Below are 16,239 nucleotides of genomic sequence, written 5' to 3' on the forward strand. Positions count from 1 at the left end.
AAGTTCACTGGAGAGCCTAGTGTTCATACTGCATGGGAGCAAGAAGTGGCTTTTTAAACATTCACATTTCTAGTCCCAGAGTTAAAGTATTAAATAGTCCCAGATTTATGAACTGAATGTTTGAACCTGAAATGAACTGCAAAAGGCCTTAACCAGCAGCAAATTGTTGAACATACACACTGGAACATATTCAGTTCCAGGAGCCACTTTCTGCAAGTGAAAAAAGTTTCCCTGTTCTTGGTTAACATTTTTGCCTGGCTCACAGGTGTACACATCTGGTGCCTGTTAACGTATATGCAACGCTGGGCAAAAACGGCTTAAGTCAGTGGTTCTCACACATTTAGCACTGGGATCCACTTTTTAGAAAGAATCTGTCAGGATCCTCCAGAAGTGACATCATCAAGCAGGAAATTTTTTGACAATCCTAGGCTGCAATCCTACCCACACTTACCTAGGAGAAAGTCCCATTGACTATCATTGTTAAAAGAATATACATAACAGCTTGTTAAAAGTACAGGTCTGTAACAGTTACCCAAATGCAGTCACATATCATGGTAGCATCAAGTCTAATATATTAAAAATAAAATAAATGAATGGCTCATGACCCAACTAGTGGGTCCCAACTCACAGTTTGAGAAACACTGTCTTAAGTGTACCTAGAAATAGACTCAAATGTTCTGTGACACTAACCAGAGGTTAGTGAAGGTGAAGGTTGGTGAAGAAAAGCAATCAATGTGCATTGACAACAGGAGGCCGCACTTGGAAATCTGATAAGCAGCACAGAATAGGACAAGGCAGAATGATGTAGCTTCAGAAATAATATCTTGGCTGCTGTTTTTCCTGTCCTTGAATTGCCACTCATCTCATGTTTTGGAGCTATATAAAAAAAATCTCAAAATTTGAGAATAACAGTGTACCTAGCACACAATATAATTTTGTGTGTATCACTTCAATGTTTGTTCCATGTTTGCCATGTTTGTTCTTGCCTGAAGTATATGTGTTGGGAAGTGGACATGCATGTCTTTCTAAGCCTTATCTCAGCTGGGACAAGAGGAACTCATGCCACAATAAAACAGATGCATGTGTTCCTTCCTACAGAGATTTCCATATAGAGAAGTTACTTCTCCCTATTTGCTCTACAGACAGTGGGTGCTCTGTCTTGGGTATCCTTCAAATCAAATCTTTCCATATTGTGCATTTAGATGGTTTATATACTTGCAGGGCTTGCTAACTATGCAAAAGGATATAGACTTTGAAAGAATTAAAGGAAAACTTAAAAACCCCTGCAACAGCTCTGTGAACTTCCAGGACTTTATGAATGTTGAGGACATAGAGCTACCAATCTGCACAGAATATTCAGGTATCAGTTTAAAAGAAAAAGCAGAGGAAAATAAAGGCCTAAGGGGAGAGAAGCAACTGGTCTGCTCAGGCTTGTCACAGGTTATAGTATATATCTGGAAAGGGGGCATTGGATGCATGATGTTATGTTTTAAAAAAATTCCCTGCACTATATAGGACTGGGTTTTAAGTGATAAGGGTAGTTTTTCCTATTGTCCATCACCATATTTCATTATGTAGCAATAAAGGGTTAATTTTCAGGAATAGTACCCTTCCTCAAACCTGAGTCTCTAGCATTATACTGTACAGCAGGAGAAAAGTCGCAAGGGAGTGAGAAAAGTCTGTTACCATCTCCCTGAAGTTCTCAACAGCAGTCATTCCAAACAAGATGCCTGTCACTTAACTTGCTTGGAAAATGCTGCAATGGTTTGTTGTAGGTTGCACTTGTTATCCTTTAATTCTGAATGTATTTTACTTGTATCTCAAACACATTTAGTAGTTCAGTACTGGGGTTGTGTTCTATTGTTCCTCTCACCAGTTTCCAGTCCACCTGTTTTCCATTCCACTTCCTTGTAATGGTGTATGGAAGGAATATATATGATGCCCAGGTCTTAGTGGCTCATTGCTAGATTGTCAAAGAATTTATACAACTGGTTACAGGAGAAGCCTGAGAGCCATCTGCTTCTTTTCTAGTATCCAGTTCCACCCACCCACCCCCCAAAAATAACCTTTAAACATTTTTAAAGTTTTTTTAATTGGAGGGAGGCTGGAAATGTATCAAAACTGAAGACACAGGAAAGTGATTAGAGCTGTATAGAAAAACCCATTATGTTCCTGTGTTCTAGTCATCTAGTGCAGTGGTTCTCAAACTTTTAGCACTGGGACCCACTTTTTAGAATGAGAATCTGTCAGGACCCACCGGAAGTGATGTCATGACTTGAAGCAATGTCGAGCAGGAAAATTTGTTACAATCCTAGGCTGCAATCCTATCCATGCTTACCCAGGAGTAAGTCCTATTGACTATCATTGTTAAAAGCATATACAGAGTAGCCTGTTAAAAGTACAGATCTGTCACATTTTCCCAGTGCAGTCCCATGCCATGGTAGCATCAAGTCTAATATAATAATAAAATATTGGACCTAGTGGGTCCAGACCCACAGTTTGAGAAACACTGTTCTAGTGCAAAATGACAAGATCAAGAAAACACATTTGTTTTTCAAGGTTTCCATTTTGCATTTACTTGGAAGGAGGAATCCTTCAGCGGTGATGACTGAGGACCACCACTTGGATTCCCCAGAAAATGCCATTCCAGTGCCAAGTGTTTTTATTGTGCGTATCCGTGGGTTACATTTGGGTTTCAGGTGGATTGCCAGGGTGAGGAGTCAGCAGCCCATCAGGACCCAGCAGCCTCTGCCAAACCTCTGCTCTTTCACGCAGATGCCTCCAGGCTACAGATTTAACCCATCTCTGCCCAGCCCCCAGGTGTACACATTTGATCCCTGTTGCGTATATGCAACGTTGGGCAGAAAAGGCTTTTTCAATCAGCGTTCCCAGGAATGGGGGGCTTTGGTGATTAGGCTGGATTTGGGCATGGTTTCCAGGGATCCTGAGGACAGTGGGACAACATCCCCAGCCCAGGCTCAGGCGCGGCCTTTCCTGGCCCGCTTGCTGGTGCCGGGGCTGCCTGCGCTCCCCTCGCCGCCAGCTGGCCGCTCGCCTTGTGGGGGGAGCTTGGGCGCTGCCTCCTCCCTCTTTGAGCTCAGTTCCTGCACCGGGAGCGAGGAGAGCTTCGTCCACCGCTCCGGAGTCGCGCAGCAGCAGGCAGAGCCCGCCAGCTCTCAGCATGTCTTCCAACTCCAGCCTCAGCACCATGCAACGCCTGGTGGAGCAGCTGAAACTGGAGGCCGGCGTGGAAAGGATCCGGGTGAGTCGGGCGTGGGCCGGGGAAAGGAGGACCAGGACAAACCGGCGGGGGCTCCCCGTAGTGAGCAGAGGGGGCTCGCCCGCTTTGTCCTCCTACGCCAAGGACTTGCGTTCCCAAGCCTTCCTTTGTCCTCGTACAGATCGATGGGCAGGCACCTCGCCTAGGCATAGGCGAGGGCACGCATTGGACTTCTTGGTAGGAGCTGGCAATGGGATGGGCGGCATAAACCCAGGAGCCACATAGGCAGCCAGACTTTCCAGGAACATCCAGACTTTCTCCTGTTCCAGGAATCTGATGAAACACAGACACACACACACACACACACTGCACGCCACATGGCACTATGCTTTTGGAGGAATCCGTGATGGGTCATCGCTGGTCGGCCAACCCCTGGTCTCCTTAGCTGCCTGGGCATGATCGAGTAGAATAAGAGGGACAGGGTGACCAGGTGTCCCATTTTTTCCAGGGCTTGCCCTCTTTTTGGACTCATGTCCTGGAAAAGAATCGAGATGTCCTCCTTTTCCCTGTGAGCGGGCAGCGCACAGCCTTCTTGTAATCAATAAATTATATGGAATCAATTATGCATAATCTAGTTTTAAATATAATAATATAGTGTTTAAAATAACCACATGAAATCAACAGACGAGTATTTTTACCTTTTATTTTGTCATGCCCTACATTTTTCTCGGATGTCCTACATTTTGGGGTGCCTTGTCCTCTATAGTGGTTGTGACATTTGGACACCCTGGAGAGAATGCATGAGAGCTGCCCGTGCCAGACCGGGACAAGCTTTGGACACCAGTTCGCCAGCACTTTACTGATCAAGTCTCCCTCTTTAGACGGCTTGGCCTTTTTCCTTTATTTTCTAGCAGCCCTGGCCTTGGAAAGCACTCACTGGGGCTGAGACTTTGGCTGCCACTGTATCCGCTCTTGAAACGCGCCTTTGTTCCCCAGGAGGAGCTTTTTTGGATGGTGGGGATGAGCTGCATAGCGCCCCCTAATTTGTGATCATGGAAGAGAGACCTGCATTGTTTTGTAACAGGAGTGATGGCCTTGGTGTAAATTGATTTGCACATTTGGTAGAGCCTCCTTTTTTTCTTTTTTTGTAGGCCAGCTCTATGGTGGAATTGCAAAAAGCAAAATAGGCTTGCAAGCGTCGTGAAGACCTTCTGATGAAAATGATCACAGTAATAATTAAAAAAAAAAAGACAGGAAGAAAGACAGTGCCCAACTGGGCAAGCTCATCAGTGACATAAAGTTAATTTGAGAAGAAGGTAATTGTAATTAGAAGCAAGTTTGCTGCTAGGGAATAATTGGGCATTTAACTTTCTGCAATCCCAGTTGGCTTTTTAGCTTTCACTGTTGCTGGCTTTGTTTTCAATTGTAAGAATATAAGAGCAGAAAAATAACCTGCAGCTCAAGCCTATGCACACTTACTAAGGAGTAAACCCCTTTAGACTCCATGGAATGTACTTTTAGTTTGCACTTCTATGCAGGTTCTGTCCCTTTGAACATATACATGATGCACCCTTATGATGTTGGATCACACCATTAGTCAATCTAACCCTGTATTGTTTCTTTAACTGGCACTGCCTGTCAATTGTGGTCTGCACATTGAGGCATCACCTGTGCCTGATGATAGATGATCATGGATCAAACCAATATATGTTTATATCACTCCACTCTAGCTTTTTAACCAAGCTTTTCATGGGTTTATTATGAGTCTTATTATTACTAACTTTTATATGCCACTTTTCCTTGGAGGTACCTGAGGCAGTATGGGGATGGGTAGAGTGGATAGAGGAATGTTCTTTTCCCTCTCACACAACACCAGAACTAGGGGATATCCACTAAAACGGAGTGCTGGGAGAATTAGGACAGAAAAAGAAAATATTTCTTTATCTAGCATGTAATTCATCTGTGGAACTCCTTGCCACAGGATGTGGTGATGGCATCTGACCTAGATGTCTTTGAAAGGGGATTGGACAAATTTCTGGAGAAAAAGTCCATCACGGGTTACAGGCCATGATGGGTATGTGCAATCTCTTGAATTTAGAAATAGGCTACCTCAAAATGTCAGGTGCAAGGGAGGGCACCAGGATGCAGGTCTCTTGTTGTCTTCTGTGCCCCCTGAGGCATCTGGTGGGCCACTGTGAGATACAGGAAGCTGGACTAGATGGTCCTTTGGCCTGATCCAGCAGGGCTAATTATGTTCTTAAGTATACAGTCAGAGCTTACCCCTCTTCATCTTTGCAACAGCCCTGTAAGGTAGGTTAGGCTGAGAGGTAGTGACTGGCCCGAGGCCACCCAGTGAGCTTTAGGGTGGAGTGGGAATGCCAACCCATGGCTTCCCAACATTCTAACCACATCATCATACTGGCTTACTCTCTACTGATCAACTACTATGTTGTCTTTAGTATGTTAATTTATATACAACCATTTGATGCTATATAGCCCCCTAACTGCTGCTGCTGCACATCATAAAACTGCCTCTGCCTTCCCCCCACCAGGTCTGCTGAGACCTGAAGATGTGTTGCTACTAGCTGTTTCAAGCAGGCAAAACATAACATTATGGCAAATCCCTGTTTAGTGCCAGCATCAGGTTGCTGGAGATCTCAGGATGAAGCCTTGCAGTGGGCCCCTCACTGGGCTGCCATCCATTCCTGATGGCACTTTGGATTCTACCACTGCCACCAGTACTGAGGATTTGGATGTCCACCTGGCCAAGTGGATCTTCTACTGCAAAGTACCTGCCTTGATCTACATGAAAGCACCTCCTGATGTTGTTAGTTGTGTCTATTGCTGAGCTCAATCTCTGTTGCTACATGCAGAAGTTGTCATGTACAAGCAGTGTGTATTTTGGTGACTTCCACTCTGATCACCATGCCTAGGAGACCCGGAGATGTCACTAACTCAGCTGTGAATTGACCTGACAGTAAAACAAAGAAGATTGTATTAAAATTGACCCCTGGGAAAGTGCAATTACCGGGTGCTTATGGTGCTTTCCCTGCTGGCATTTGTACAGCTGAGTGGAGCTGGGATGTGATGTCAGCTGTCTCATGGTTATTAATTATTTATATGTTGTTCATTATCATGAATTATCCATTCGCTCACATTCCTTCCTTCTTAACTCTTGCCTCTCCTATCTTTCCCCCATCTTTTGTTATAGTCTTCCCATTGTCAAAGGGTAAACTATAAGCTCTATGGGGCAGGAACCTGTCAGTGTTCATGCTTCTTTGTAGACATCTATGTACATTGAACTTGCTGGACAAATAAAAAGTATAGAATGTTTCCTCTGCAATGTCCTGTATAGTGTCTACTATCTTTGTCTCACCGCACCTTTGTGAGGTGGGTTAGTTCCATTTTGTAGAGAAGATTGAGAGAGAATGTCAGATTGTGGCTTTTAACTTTTTTTCCCAATGGACCAACACAGCTACCTGCCATTTTTTTTATACTTATCAGAGAGATTATTTATAACCTCATTTATAGATTATTTATAGCCATTGGAGCTACCATAGAAAAAAGGCTTTTGATTTCCTTCGCTATGGGAGACTTTGGGGCCCAAAGAAGGCAAGGTGCTGAGAGATCTGCGATCCATTCTCCTGCTTGTTAGGGCTTCTTTCCTGATTTGCTTCATGTTTTGTTCAAAGCACCCACGGTTTCACCCATAATCCTTGAATGATGAAGGATTGGTGCTTGGGGAGAGAATGTTGAACCTTTCCTCCCTATCTTTTCTTGATCAAATCCTTATTCCCCTCCCCAAGGTGCCATGTACCCCACAAGAGAAAACTTGGTACTTACATGTTTTGCATTATGGGGCAAAGAGCCACTTCAGAGGGGTACGTTAGATTGGGAAAATGACACAAGGGGAAAAGTTAAACATCTTCTCCAGCACTGCTCTAGCTCCCCCCCCTATCACTCCACTATCGCCACCCTGAAGCAGCTGCTTTGAATAGTAGAAAACTAGCACCAACCACAGGTCATTTGATCATCATGGACTTCCTCGCTCATTTAGATTGGCCCTCAACCAAGGCCACCATTACAAGTTTGATGTGTTCAAATTTGGTGTGCTTCCTTCCCTTGTTCCCTTGGTTCTGAGATGGGCTTGGATACATTTGAGATTCTTACACACAGAGAGAGAGAGAGAGAGAGAGAGAGAGAGAGAGAGAGACTCTTGGACTAGTTACTTTTTTAATCCATACAACCAGAGATATAAGGTCCCAATCCTATCCAACATTCTAGCACCGTTGCAGCCCCAAAGTAAGGGGACAAATGTTCCCTTACCTTGAGGATGCCTCTGTAACTGCTTCCCAACTGCAGGATGCAGCACAAACCCCATTGGCAAGGCTGCATCAGTGCTGGAAAATTGGATAGGGTTGGGTCTTTTGTGATCCTGAGAAGTCATAGTGTGTGGCCTGAAAAACCTGAGAGTGGAGATTGTCCTGCTTCCTCTCCATGACACTCCTGCTTTCAGCAGTGCATGACCTTACAGTCATTAAAGGCACAGAGGGGCTGTACATAATACTTCACTTGTCATGGTGTGGTTAGCTACAAGAGAGTATCTGTAAATCTACAGGCCACTTTGTGAAAGACTCCAACCAAAAGTTCTATACCTGAGAGCAAGGGGGCAGAAGCCTTCTCCAGCCACACCTAGAATCCTCTGAGTCAAATGACACTTCTTTTTCTGCTGAAGGCGGTTTTGTTATGTTATGCTCCCAGGCTAGAGAAAGTTTGCATGATGGAAATATGACCCTGGTAATTTCTGAACACTTAGCTGAGCATCTGCCACTCAGATTCATGCCTCTGTAGCTTTATAAGACTGAGGAGGGAGAAAGACCTTTCTTAAGAGACTGTGTTACAAATAATATAGGTGATCCTTATTAATCACTGTGGCATGAGAGCACAGATGGGCCCATAAAAAAACACCCTTGCTGAAAGCAGAACAGCAAGGTGGCAGAGAGAATATGTCTTAGCCTTTATTGTGTTCTACCACATTTCCCAACAGAATCCTGCTACTGTATTCTCCCTTCCCTTGTTTCCAAAGCGTTGAATTTGTTTTGCATTAACATAATTTGGTCTTGCCTCTGTGCAAAGTTCAGCCAGGGCAAGGCTGTAAAGCAATATGTGCAAATTAAAATAGGCTGTTCTCTTGTCTCCTTCTGTCAGTTTATGGCCAGCGAAATGAAAATTTGCTCAAGTGTTACAAGCTCAAGACAGACCTTAAAGTTTGTTTGTTTTTAAATCTCCTTATTTGGGTTGGGGTATGTGCTTTAGGAACTTTGCCACCTGCCCCAAAGTAGAAGCTGTTCTATCTTGCCTGTTGGTCTAAACCAGGGGTCTCCAAACCCCAGCCCGGGGGCCAGATGCGGCCCATGGTGAGCTTCTATCCGGCCTATGGTCAGCCTCTTGTCCCCTGAAAGCCTCTGGCCCACTTGGCCGAACGTAACCGGAACTATGCTCTGGTTGAGTCTGGAGGATGTTTTAAGGGCCAGGGAGGTTGAATGAATGAGCCCATTCCTTCATTTATTCACTCATCTAAGTTCCATCTCTAATTTATTTATATAAATCTTATATTTAAATTTTTTCCCGGCCCCCCAACACCGTGCCAGATATTTGATGTGGCCCTCTGGCCAAAACGTTTGGAGACCCCTGGTCTAAACTAAAGTGACAGCTTCTACTCTGAGTCAGATTGAGGAGACAATGATGCTGAGGCAGGAGGACTCCCCGGGGGTTCCTGAAATTGCTCCTTGGCCTTCCACTGAGTAGAGCCAGGTTTGCACAGGTCCATCTAAGCCACACTTCCAGCGAGTGCTCCCATGGGCAAGGGAGAGAGAGAGAAGAATGAAACATCATAACCCTATTCTGAGTTGTGCAAGGGCTGAAGAGGCAGCAACATGGGCTCTGTCTACTACATGCTGCCAACCAGAGAGACAGGAAAGAGGCTCTTTCTGGGAGGGGAAAAATCATCTGTCAATTTCTTTGTCATTGGTCTGTCGTTGATCAGACCTCTGATCCTGGGATGGAGGGATGAAGAGGCTTTTAGATGCTCCTTGGCTTGTGAGACAGGCTATGTGTAAAGGAACATACACAACACATTCTAGAGCAGTGATTGTCAACCTTTTTCTGCTGATGGCACACCAACAAGACACTAAAATTGTCAAGGCACACCATCAGTTTTTTGACAATTGACAAGGCACATCATGCTGCTGGTGGGGGGTTCACATCCCCCAATGGTACTACTAATAAATTACCCTTCCCCAAACTCCTGTGGCACACCTGTGGACCGTTTGTAGCACACCAATGTACCATGGCACAGTGGTTGAAAATCACTATTCAAGAGCAATAGCAGCAGTGAGGGCAAAGGACAGGTTGGTGGTCTGAGGAACTTATATTCTAAATTTTGACAGAAAAGAAGGTAATGAAGAGCTAGACCAAGGTGCAACCCAGCATCTTATTTTCCCAATAAACTTATTGAGAGCTGCACCAGAATGCTCGTGCCTTGGAGCAATCTCCAGTCATTCTGAGAGAGGTTGCACAAGAAAATGTGCTGGGGGGTCATGCCTCAGGGTAACAAAGGATGACTGTGTGCAAAGGAACTGGAGTAGCAAACTGCCTCTTGCCCTACAGAAAACAGTGGACTCAAACCTTTAATATTCCTGAAAGGTTCTATTTCAATTTGTAATGGGCCAAAGGAGCATACAATAAGTAGTTATCTTTTATTATGAGTAGATTGTGTTTTTATTCCCTCTCTCCCCCCCCCCCACCTTCTTCTGGATCTGGTGGTCCGTCAGATGACTAATGAAAGCAGTATGGCACAACATCCTACCCAGTTATTTTCTACTACAAATATGAAAGAATGTGCATTAAAAAAACTCTCTCTCACACACAATATGAGTTAGGACAATTCTTGGTTCTCCACTAAAAGCTGCCCTTGCTGGTTTGCGCTGTGTGCTTAATGCCGTGAGCTTGTCATCACTGCTGACTCTTCCAGACTTCCGTTCAGATGCCGTTTGTTCTGTAACATTTGGAACATCTAGGCTAAGCATTTTCATTTTCACATGTTGCTACCCACAACCCCTGGCAACACTTGCTCTTAAGGCTGTCATTTCCAGGCCAGCATATTGCTGCAGGGGATTGGTGGTAGCTGTTCTCGCTTCAAAGCCCGTGAGAAAACTCTGAAACAGCTTAAAATAAATTCACAGCCCAAAATCAAAGTGTAGCACAAATCATTCTTCTTCTAACTGAAAGAAGGAAAATGACAGCAGCTTTTATCCTGGTGGCCTTGAAAACACTGCAAATGGAAAATGAACTGATCTCCCAGCACATGTCCCTGAACCCAGAGTTTCCTTTCTGCTGTCATTCTTAATATCCATTGATTGGACAATCCACCCTGCATCAATCTATCAGTGACTATTAACCATGATAAATAAATGGAACATTCATACTGAGAGGCAATACATTTCTGAATACCAAGTGCTGGGGGGGGGGGGGAGTGGACTGTTCCCTTCATAACTAGTTTGGAAACTTCCTGGAGGCATTTGACTGACCATTGCAGAAAATAAGATGCAGGGCTAAATGGACCACTCGTCCACTTCTTATGTCTGTATAGCTGGTTGTCTCACAGATGTTAAAGGCACAGACGCCCTGCTAGGACAAAAATGGACAACCTTGCTACTGCTGAAACTCTCCACCATGTGTTTAACAAGTCCTAAGCCATTCATTACAACATGCTATTACCATGAAATCTCTAGCTTAATTTTGTGATGTACAAAGAAACAATGCCTTAAATGTGTTGGCTATCCGTTTCCATGGATGCCCCTAAATTTTTGTACTTTCTGTTTTTAAGTATATTTAATAACACGAAAAGAAAAGCACATCAGAGCTTTGTGAATCTCTTATCAAAGAAGTGGCTTAAAGTCTGAGGAAGTATGGGAAGATGCTGACCTGGAAGCTCATAGATATATCAGGGAATAATCATCTGTCATTTTTCCTGTGTGTGCTTTCTGTTGTCCAGGTCTCTCAGGCAGCTGCAGAGCTTCAGCAATACTGTATGCAAAATGCCTGCAAAGATGCCTTGCTTGTTGGAGTTCCTGCCGGAAGCAACCCATTCCGGGAGCCTAGGTCCTGCGCATTGCTCTGAAGACAGGTATGAACCTTGAAGAAACTGGTGCCACTCTTGAGCTCGCAGACCAACATCCAAAGGATTCTGGGGGGGGGGGGATAAAACTACATAGTTGCACATGTGAGAGTTTCTGTTTCTCAAACAGTAGCTCCCTTTGCTATGTAGCAAAAGGTTTTTGAAAGGGGGACATTGTGGTATGGCATGATAGACTGCCAGTCACAAAGGAAAAAGTGAAATATTTCACTAGATGTGCTATTTGGGCATACAAAGTAACTGCTTAGATAAAGCATTATGGGGGAAAAAACCCAATAACAGAATATATCATTTTCAAACCCTCCCAATATGGTAAGGAGTGGAAGGAGGCAATTGGATCATTCATCATTACTGACACTGTCTAGTAGTCTATATAAAGGTGTGCGCTGCTTAACAACCATTTGATTAATGATGGATCACATATATGACGGTGGTCAAAGCACACTAAAGATGCTCTTAATGAGGCAATTACATCTCCCATAGCCTGGAGCAGAGTGTCTGTTTACACTACAGAGAGGCTCTTAAGGCAAAGAAGAGGCAATCTATCTCCAGTAGCCTGTGCAACCAGCTAGTGTCTGGCAAGGAGTGTCTGTTTACACCACAAAGGCAATAGATTGGACTGAATGTTCACTTAATGACCTAATCACATAACAACAGGGATAGGAGACCATATCCCTGTTGTTAAATGGTGCTCGCTTGTATAAGATTATCTTGTGTTACTAGAGACTCAAAAGCCAGTCCCCAACATTCTGTCAAATGTTTCCTACATTGTCATGTGTCAGCATGACCAAGAAATAGAAGCCAAGATGGGGCTACCTAGACAGGAGCATCTTTGATCCTGAATAGCTGGTCATCAGGGGAAGGGCACAGGTTTGGCCCTTGCTCCAATAGTGTCTGTCCCGAGTGCACCCACCTCCTTGAATGATTGCTGTTCACATCTGTGAATAGTCTAGTACAGGGGTGTCCAAACTTTTTGGCAGGAGGGCTGCATCATCTCTCTAACAGTGTGTTGGGGGCCGAGAAAAAAAAATTAATTTACTTTTCAAATTTGAATAAATTTACATAAATGAATATATTAGAGATGGAACTTATATGAATGAACGAAGGTCTTACAATAGCTCAAGGCCTATAAAAGGCCTTCCACAAAGCAAGGCCAGTCTTTCCTTTGCTTTCACTGCTGCATCACAGATGTGAACAGCAAGCAGTGGAGGGAGCCCATGTCCCACAGCTTACGCAAGAGGTCAAAAAGTTGGTCATCACAGTGAGAGCAGTTGCATCAGGCCAGCGTGGGCTCCAGCAAATCTCTGGAGGGCCAGGGGCTCATTGGAGACTAGGGACTCCCTGAGGGCCAGATTGGGAGTCCTCAAGGGCTGCAAGTGGCCCCAGGGCCGGGGTTTGGGCACCCCTGGTCTAGTATAATACACAGTGTTAGTGGACTGGTGAAAGGAGAGAGGAAGATAACCATTTAATAAATCCTTTTTTTTCTTGTTGCAGGCAAGATTATCCAAAAGTTCTCTTCAAGCATGAAAGGAATCCCAGCAGCATTCTTTTTTTTTTTTCAACAGACACTTTCTCTATGTCCTTACTTTTGTGTGGCCAAAAGAGTTTCTTTAGATATTTATTAGTCTGCTTGTCATCTTAGTAAACAATTAGAACTTTTGCTGATACTTGTAAAAAGAAAAGGCTTTCCATTCATAATTGAGTCAGCCTCTTTTCTACATTTATCCCTCTAAGATGTTTACATTTTAGAAAAGAAAATTACCAAATGACTTGTTAACTGGTGCCTGAATGAGGCACTCACTTGGTACTTGCTTACTTACGGCTTTCTGGTTTCTGAACAAAGATGCTCATACTGAGTGTAATCCAGCCACAGTTACAGCACAATCCTATGCATGTCTACTCTGAAGTAAATCCTATTATATTCAGTGGGGCTTACTCCCAGGAACATTTGTAGGCTTAAGCCCCTTTCAGGCCGTAATCCTATGCCTACTGAACATAGTGGAACTTACTTGTGAGTAAATATGTGTAGGCTAAGACTGCATTTGAAAATGAAACCTTTAAGCACAAACATTACTCTCTTTCAAATCACAGGCTTAACTGTGGCTGGATTGTATCCAGTTTGAGTAAGAGAATTTCACCATTTGCCCCATATAGAAAGACATTTTATTTACAAAACTTTGGGTTTTTTGTTTTTGTTTTTTTTGTTTTTTTTTGCTATTCTTGAACTCAGTGAGTGACAATTTACAGAAATAGCTGATGCCATCTGTAACACAGATGGAATTCTTACCACACATTCACCACAAGAGCTGTAGTTGTGCTTCTGCAGAAAACTGTTTCTTCTAAGTGTCTAAACTGTAATTTAGCCAATAATCACAGACAAGGACGCTCCGTCTCACAGCATGAATACCAGCAGTTCCTTAGGCCAAACATTTTCAAGCTCTGAAATATGATTGGAACCTCAGCAAATCTGTTTTTGGTTCTGGGGTGAGGTGCCTTTTGTTTTTTGGGTCTTTTTTTACCAAGCACTTTTACACAAACACAGTTTACTTTTTAAAATGTTCTGTTTACACACTGTTGTTTGTATTAATATATTAGAAGCTTAAAAAATAAAACTTCTTTCCCTAACTAATTTGTCTGTTCTGTGAAAAAGAGCACTTTCTGCGGATCTTTATTTTTCTACGGAATATACAATATAAAAAATCTGGGTCCCACTGAAGTAATATAAAGAAGATGTATAAGATTACCTCTTTGTTAACTACAATCCCTAAGTCAGCCTCGTAAATAAATCCACTAAAGTAGTGGTTCTCGAACTTTTCTGGCTCGCGCCTCCCCTGATCTCTGTAGCCATTGGCCACGGCTCCCCATTACAACACCTCACCTCAGTTACCCCCAAAATGGGAATGAAGGTGTTATAATTATACACTAGAAACAAGGCTGCCAGCACTCTGAGGCTACAATCCTAACCACACTTACCTGAGAGTAAGCCCCATTGAACAAAATAGGACTTACTTCTGAGTAGACCTGGTTAGGATTCTGCCCTGAGTTTGTTAGCAGCACACCTGGAGGTTTTGGAAAGGGAGGGGAGAAGTGATGAATTTGCAGGAGGGGAAGACTTTGTTTTGTGTGTATCTGCTAATTGCAAACTGATGCAAACTGAGACCTAGAAACTGTTTGGCTGGAATCCTAACCCCACTTTCCTGGGAGTAAGTCCCATTGAATACAATAGGACTTACTTCTGAGTACACCTAGCTAGGATTGTGCCTTTTGTCTTACAACAGCAGCCAAAAGAGTACCCCCCCCCCAAAGGAGGCAGGAGGAAAAAGGGGAAATGCCTAAAAAGGAATGGGGATTTTTATTTTTAATCAATTTTTGGAGACAAAGCCATCAAGAGTAACTTTTTTTCTTTTTTGAAGGGGGAGGAAGAAGAGAAAGGTGAGGATTCTTGGATAAGCTGATACAGACCCCAGCCTATGTAGGTCTACTCAGAAGTAAGCCCCATTTTAGTCAATGGGGCTTACTCCCAGGAAAGTGTGGAAAGGATTGCAGCCACACCCAGCAATATTACAACTCACCCCAAAGTAGATGAGGGCTGCTCACACACACACACACACACCCAACATGCAGATGCCACCCCTGTTCCCCCCAGGCAAGATGGAGGGATGCAGGGTAGGGCATTTGGACACCCCCCCCCACTAGGAGCAGGCTGGCTCCTTCCTTCCCAAGCAGCCTTGACCAATCCCAGGATGCCCAGGGCGAGGGGCACACTGGGAAATGTAGTCCTTGGGGCAAGGTTGCACATGGAGAGATGCCTCTGCCTGCCCAGCCAGCCTTCTCTCCCACCTCCCCCCACCATGTTTCACATGCCCTCCCAGCCTCACACTGCCCCACTCACCTCGTTCACAGCGGCAGAAAAGCAGCAGCACGTGCAGCTGAACAGAGCAGAGCAGCCTCTCTCCCCGAGATGCCTGGTGAGATGCCTGCTGCCGCCTCACTAGGGAGGCAGGATGCACAGATTGAATACCTCAGCACTAAAGTGACAATTCTATGCATTTGGAAATAAGCCCCATTGAACATAGCAGGACTTACTTCTAAGGAAAACTGCATATGATTAGGCTGTCAATTACAAGTCCAGAAAACTAATTGCTAGCCTGCCTGCCTCCTTTCTTTCTAGAAGCAATTTGACAGCCCAGTTCTAAGCTCCTGTGGCACACAGCTTCGGCAGCACCTAAAACTGCTGCTGCCGAATCCTGTGCACCACGAGCTACCGTGGGCAGCATCTCGGGAGAAGGGGCTTTTGTCCCCTTCTCCTGGGTAAGGGAAGTAGCCCCGCAATAGGGCTACTCAATGGGGCTACTAAGGGACGTTCCTGTAGGGCGCGGAGCCCCACATGAAGCGACAGGATCTGGTGGAGTAGAGGTCCACCGGATACACCTCCCTCCCTCCTCGCTCCCTCCCCCGGCACACCTGCTGCCCGCCCTCTCCCTGCCTCCCGGTCACACATCCTCCCCGCCCTCTCTCTCCCTCCACCTGCCCCCCCCCGGAGCGCCTCCTCCCAGCCTATGCCCCAGCCCCCACTTACTGTGTCGTGGCTTGGTGGTCCATGCAACTGCGAGTGGCAGAGGCCGGGCGCCTGCCCAGCACTAGCCCAGAGCCAGCCAGCGCCAGCCAGCACAGGTGCTCACCCTGCGGTAAGGCTTACAGACGTGCCTTATGGCATGTTTGCAACAGTGCGCGCCAGCAGTAAGTTGGCGCGCACTGTTCAGAATTGGAGTCATTTCTGCCCAATGTTGCATATACACAACAGGGACCAAATGTGTACGCC

The 16,239-nt window shown here is 44.8% G+C and overlaps 1 protein-coding gene across 1 annotated transcript; it reads left to right on the top strand.

The window, feature by feature from the left end:
- Positions 1-2,989: 2,989 nt before the first annotated feature.
- GNG10 (G protein subunit gamma 10) lies at positions 2,990-14,042 on the top strand. The gene is made up of 3 exons (XM_066617220.1): positions 2,990-3,262; positions 11,277-11,408; positions 12,912-14,042. The coding sequence occupies exons 1-2, from the start codon at positions 3,182-3,184 to the stop codon at positions 11,400-11,402; spliced, it is 207 nt and encodes a 68-aa protein (XP_066473317.1). The 5' UTR covers positions 2,990-3,181; the 3' UTR covers positions 11,403-11,408; positions 12,912-14,042.
- Positions 14,043-16,239: the final 2,197 nt, after the last annotated feature.

This window comes from Tiliqua scincoides, chromosome 2, assembly GCF_035046505.1.
Source record: "Tiliqua scincoides isolate rTilSci1 chromosome 2, rTilSci1.hap2, whole genome shotgun sequence".
In the NCBI taxonomy this organism is placed as follows: Eukaryota; Metazoa; Chordata; class Lepidosauria; order Squamata; family Scincidae; genus Tiliqua; species Tiliqua scincoides.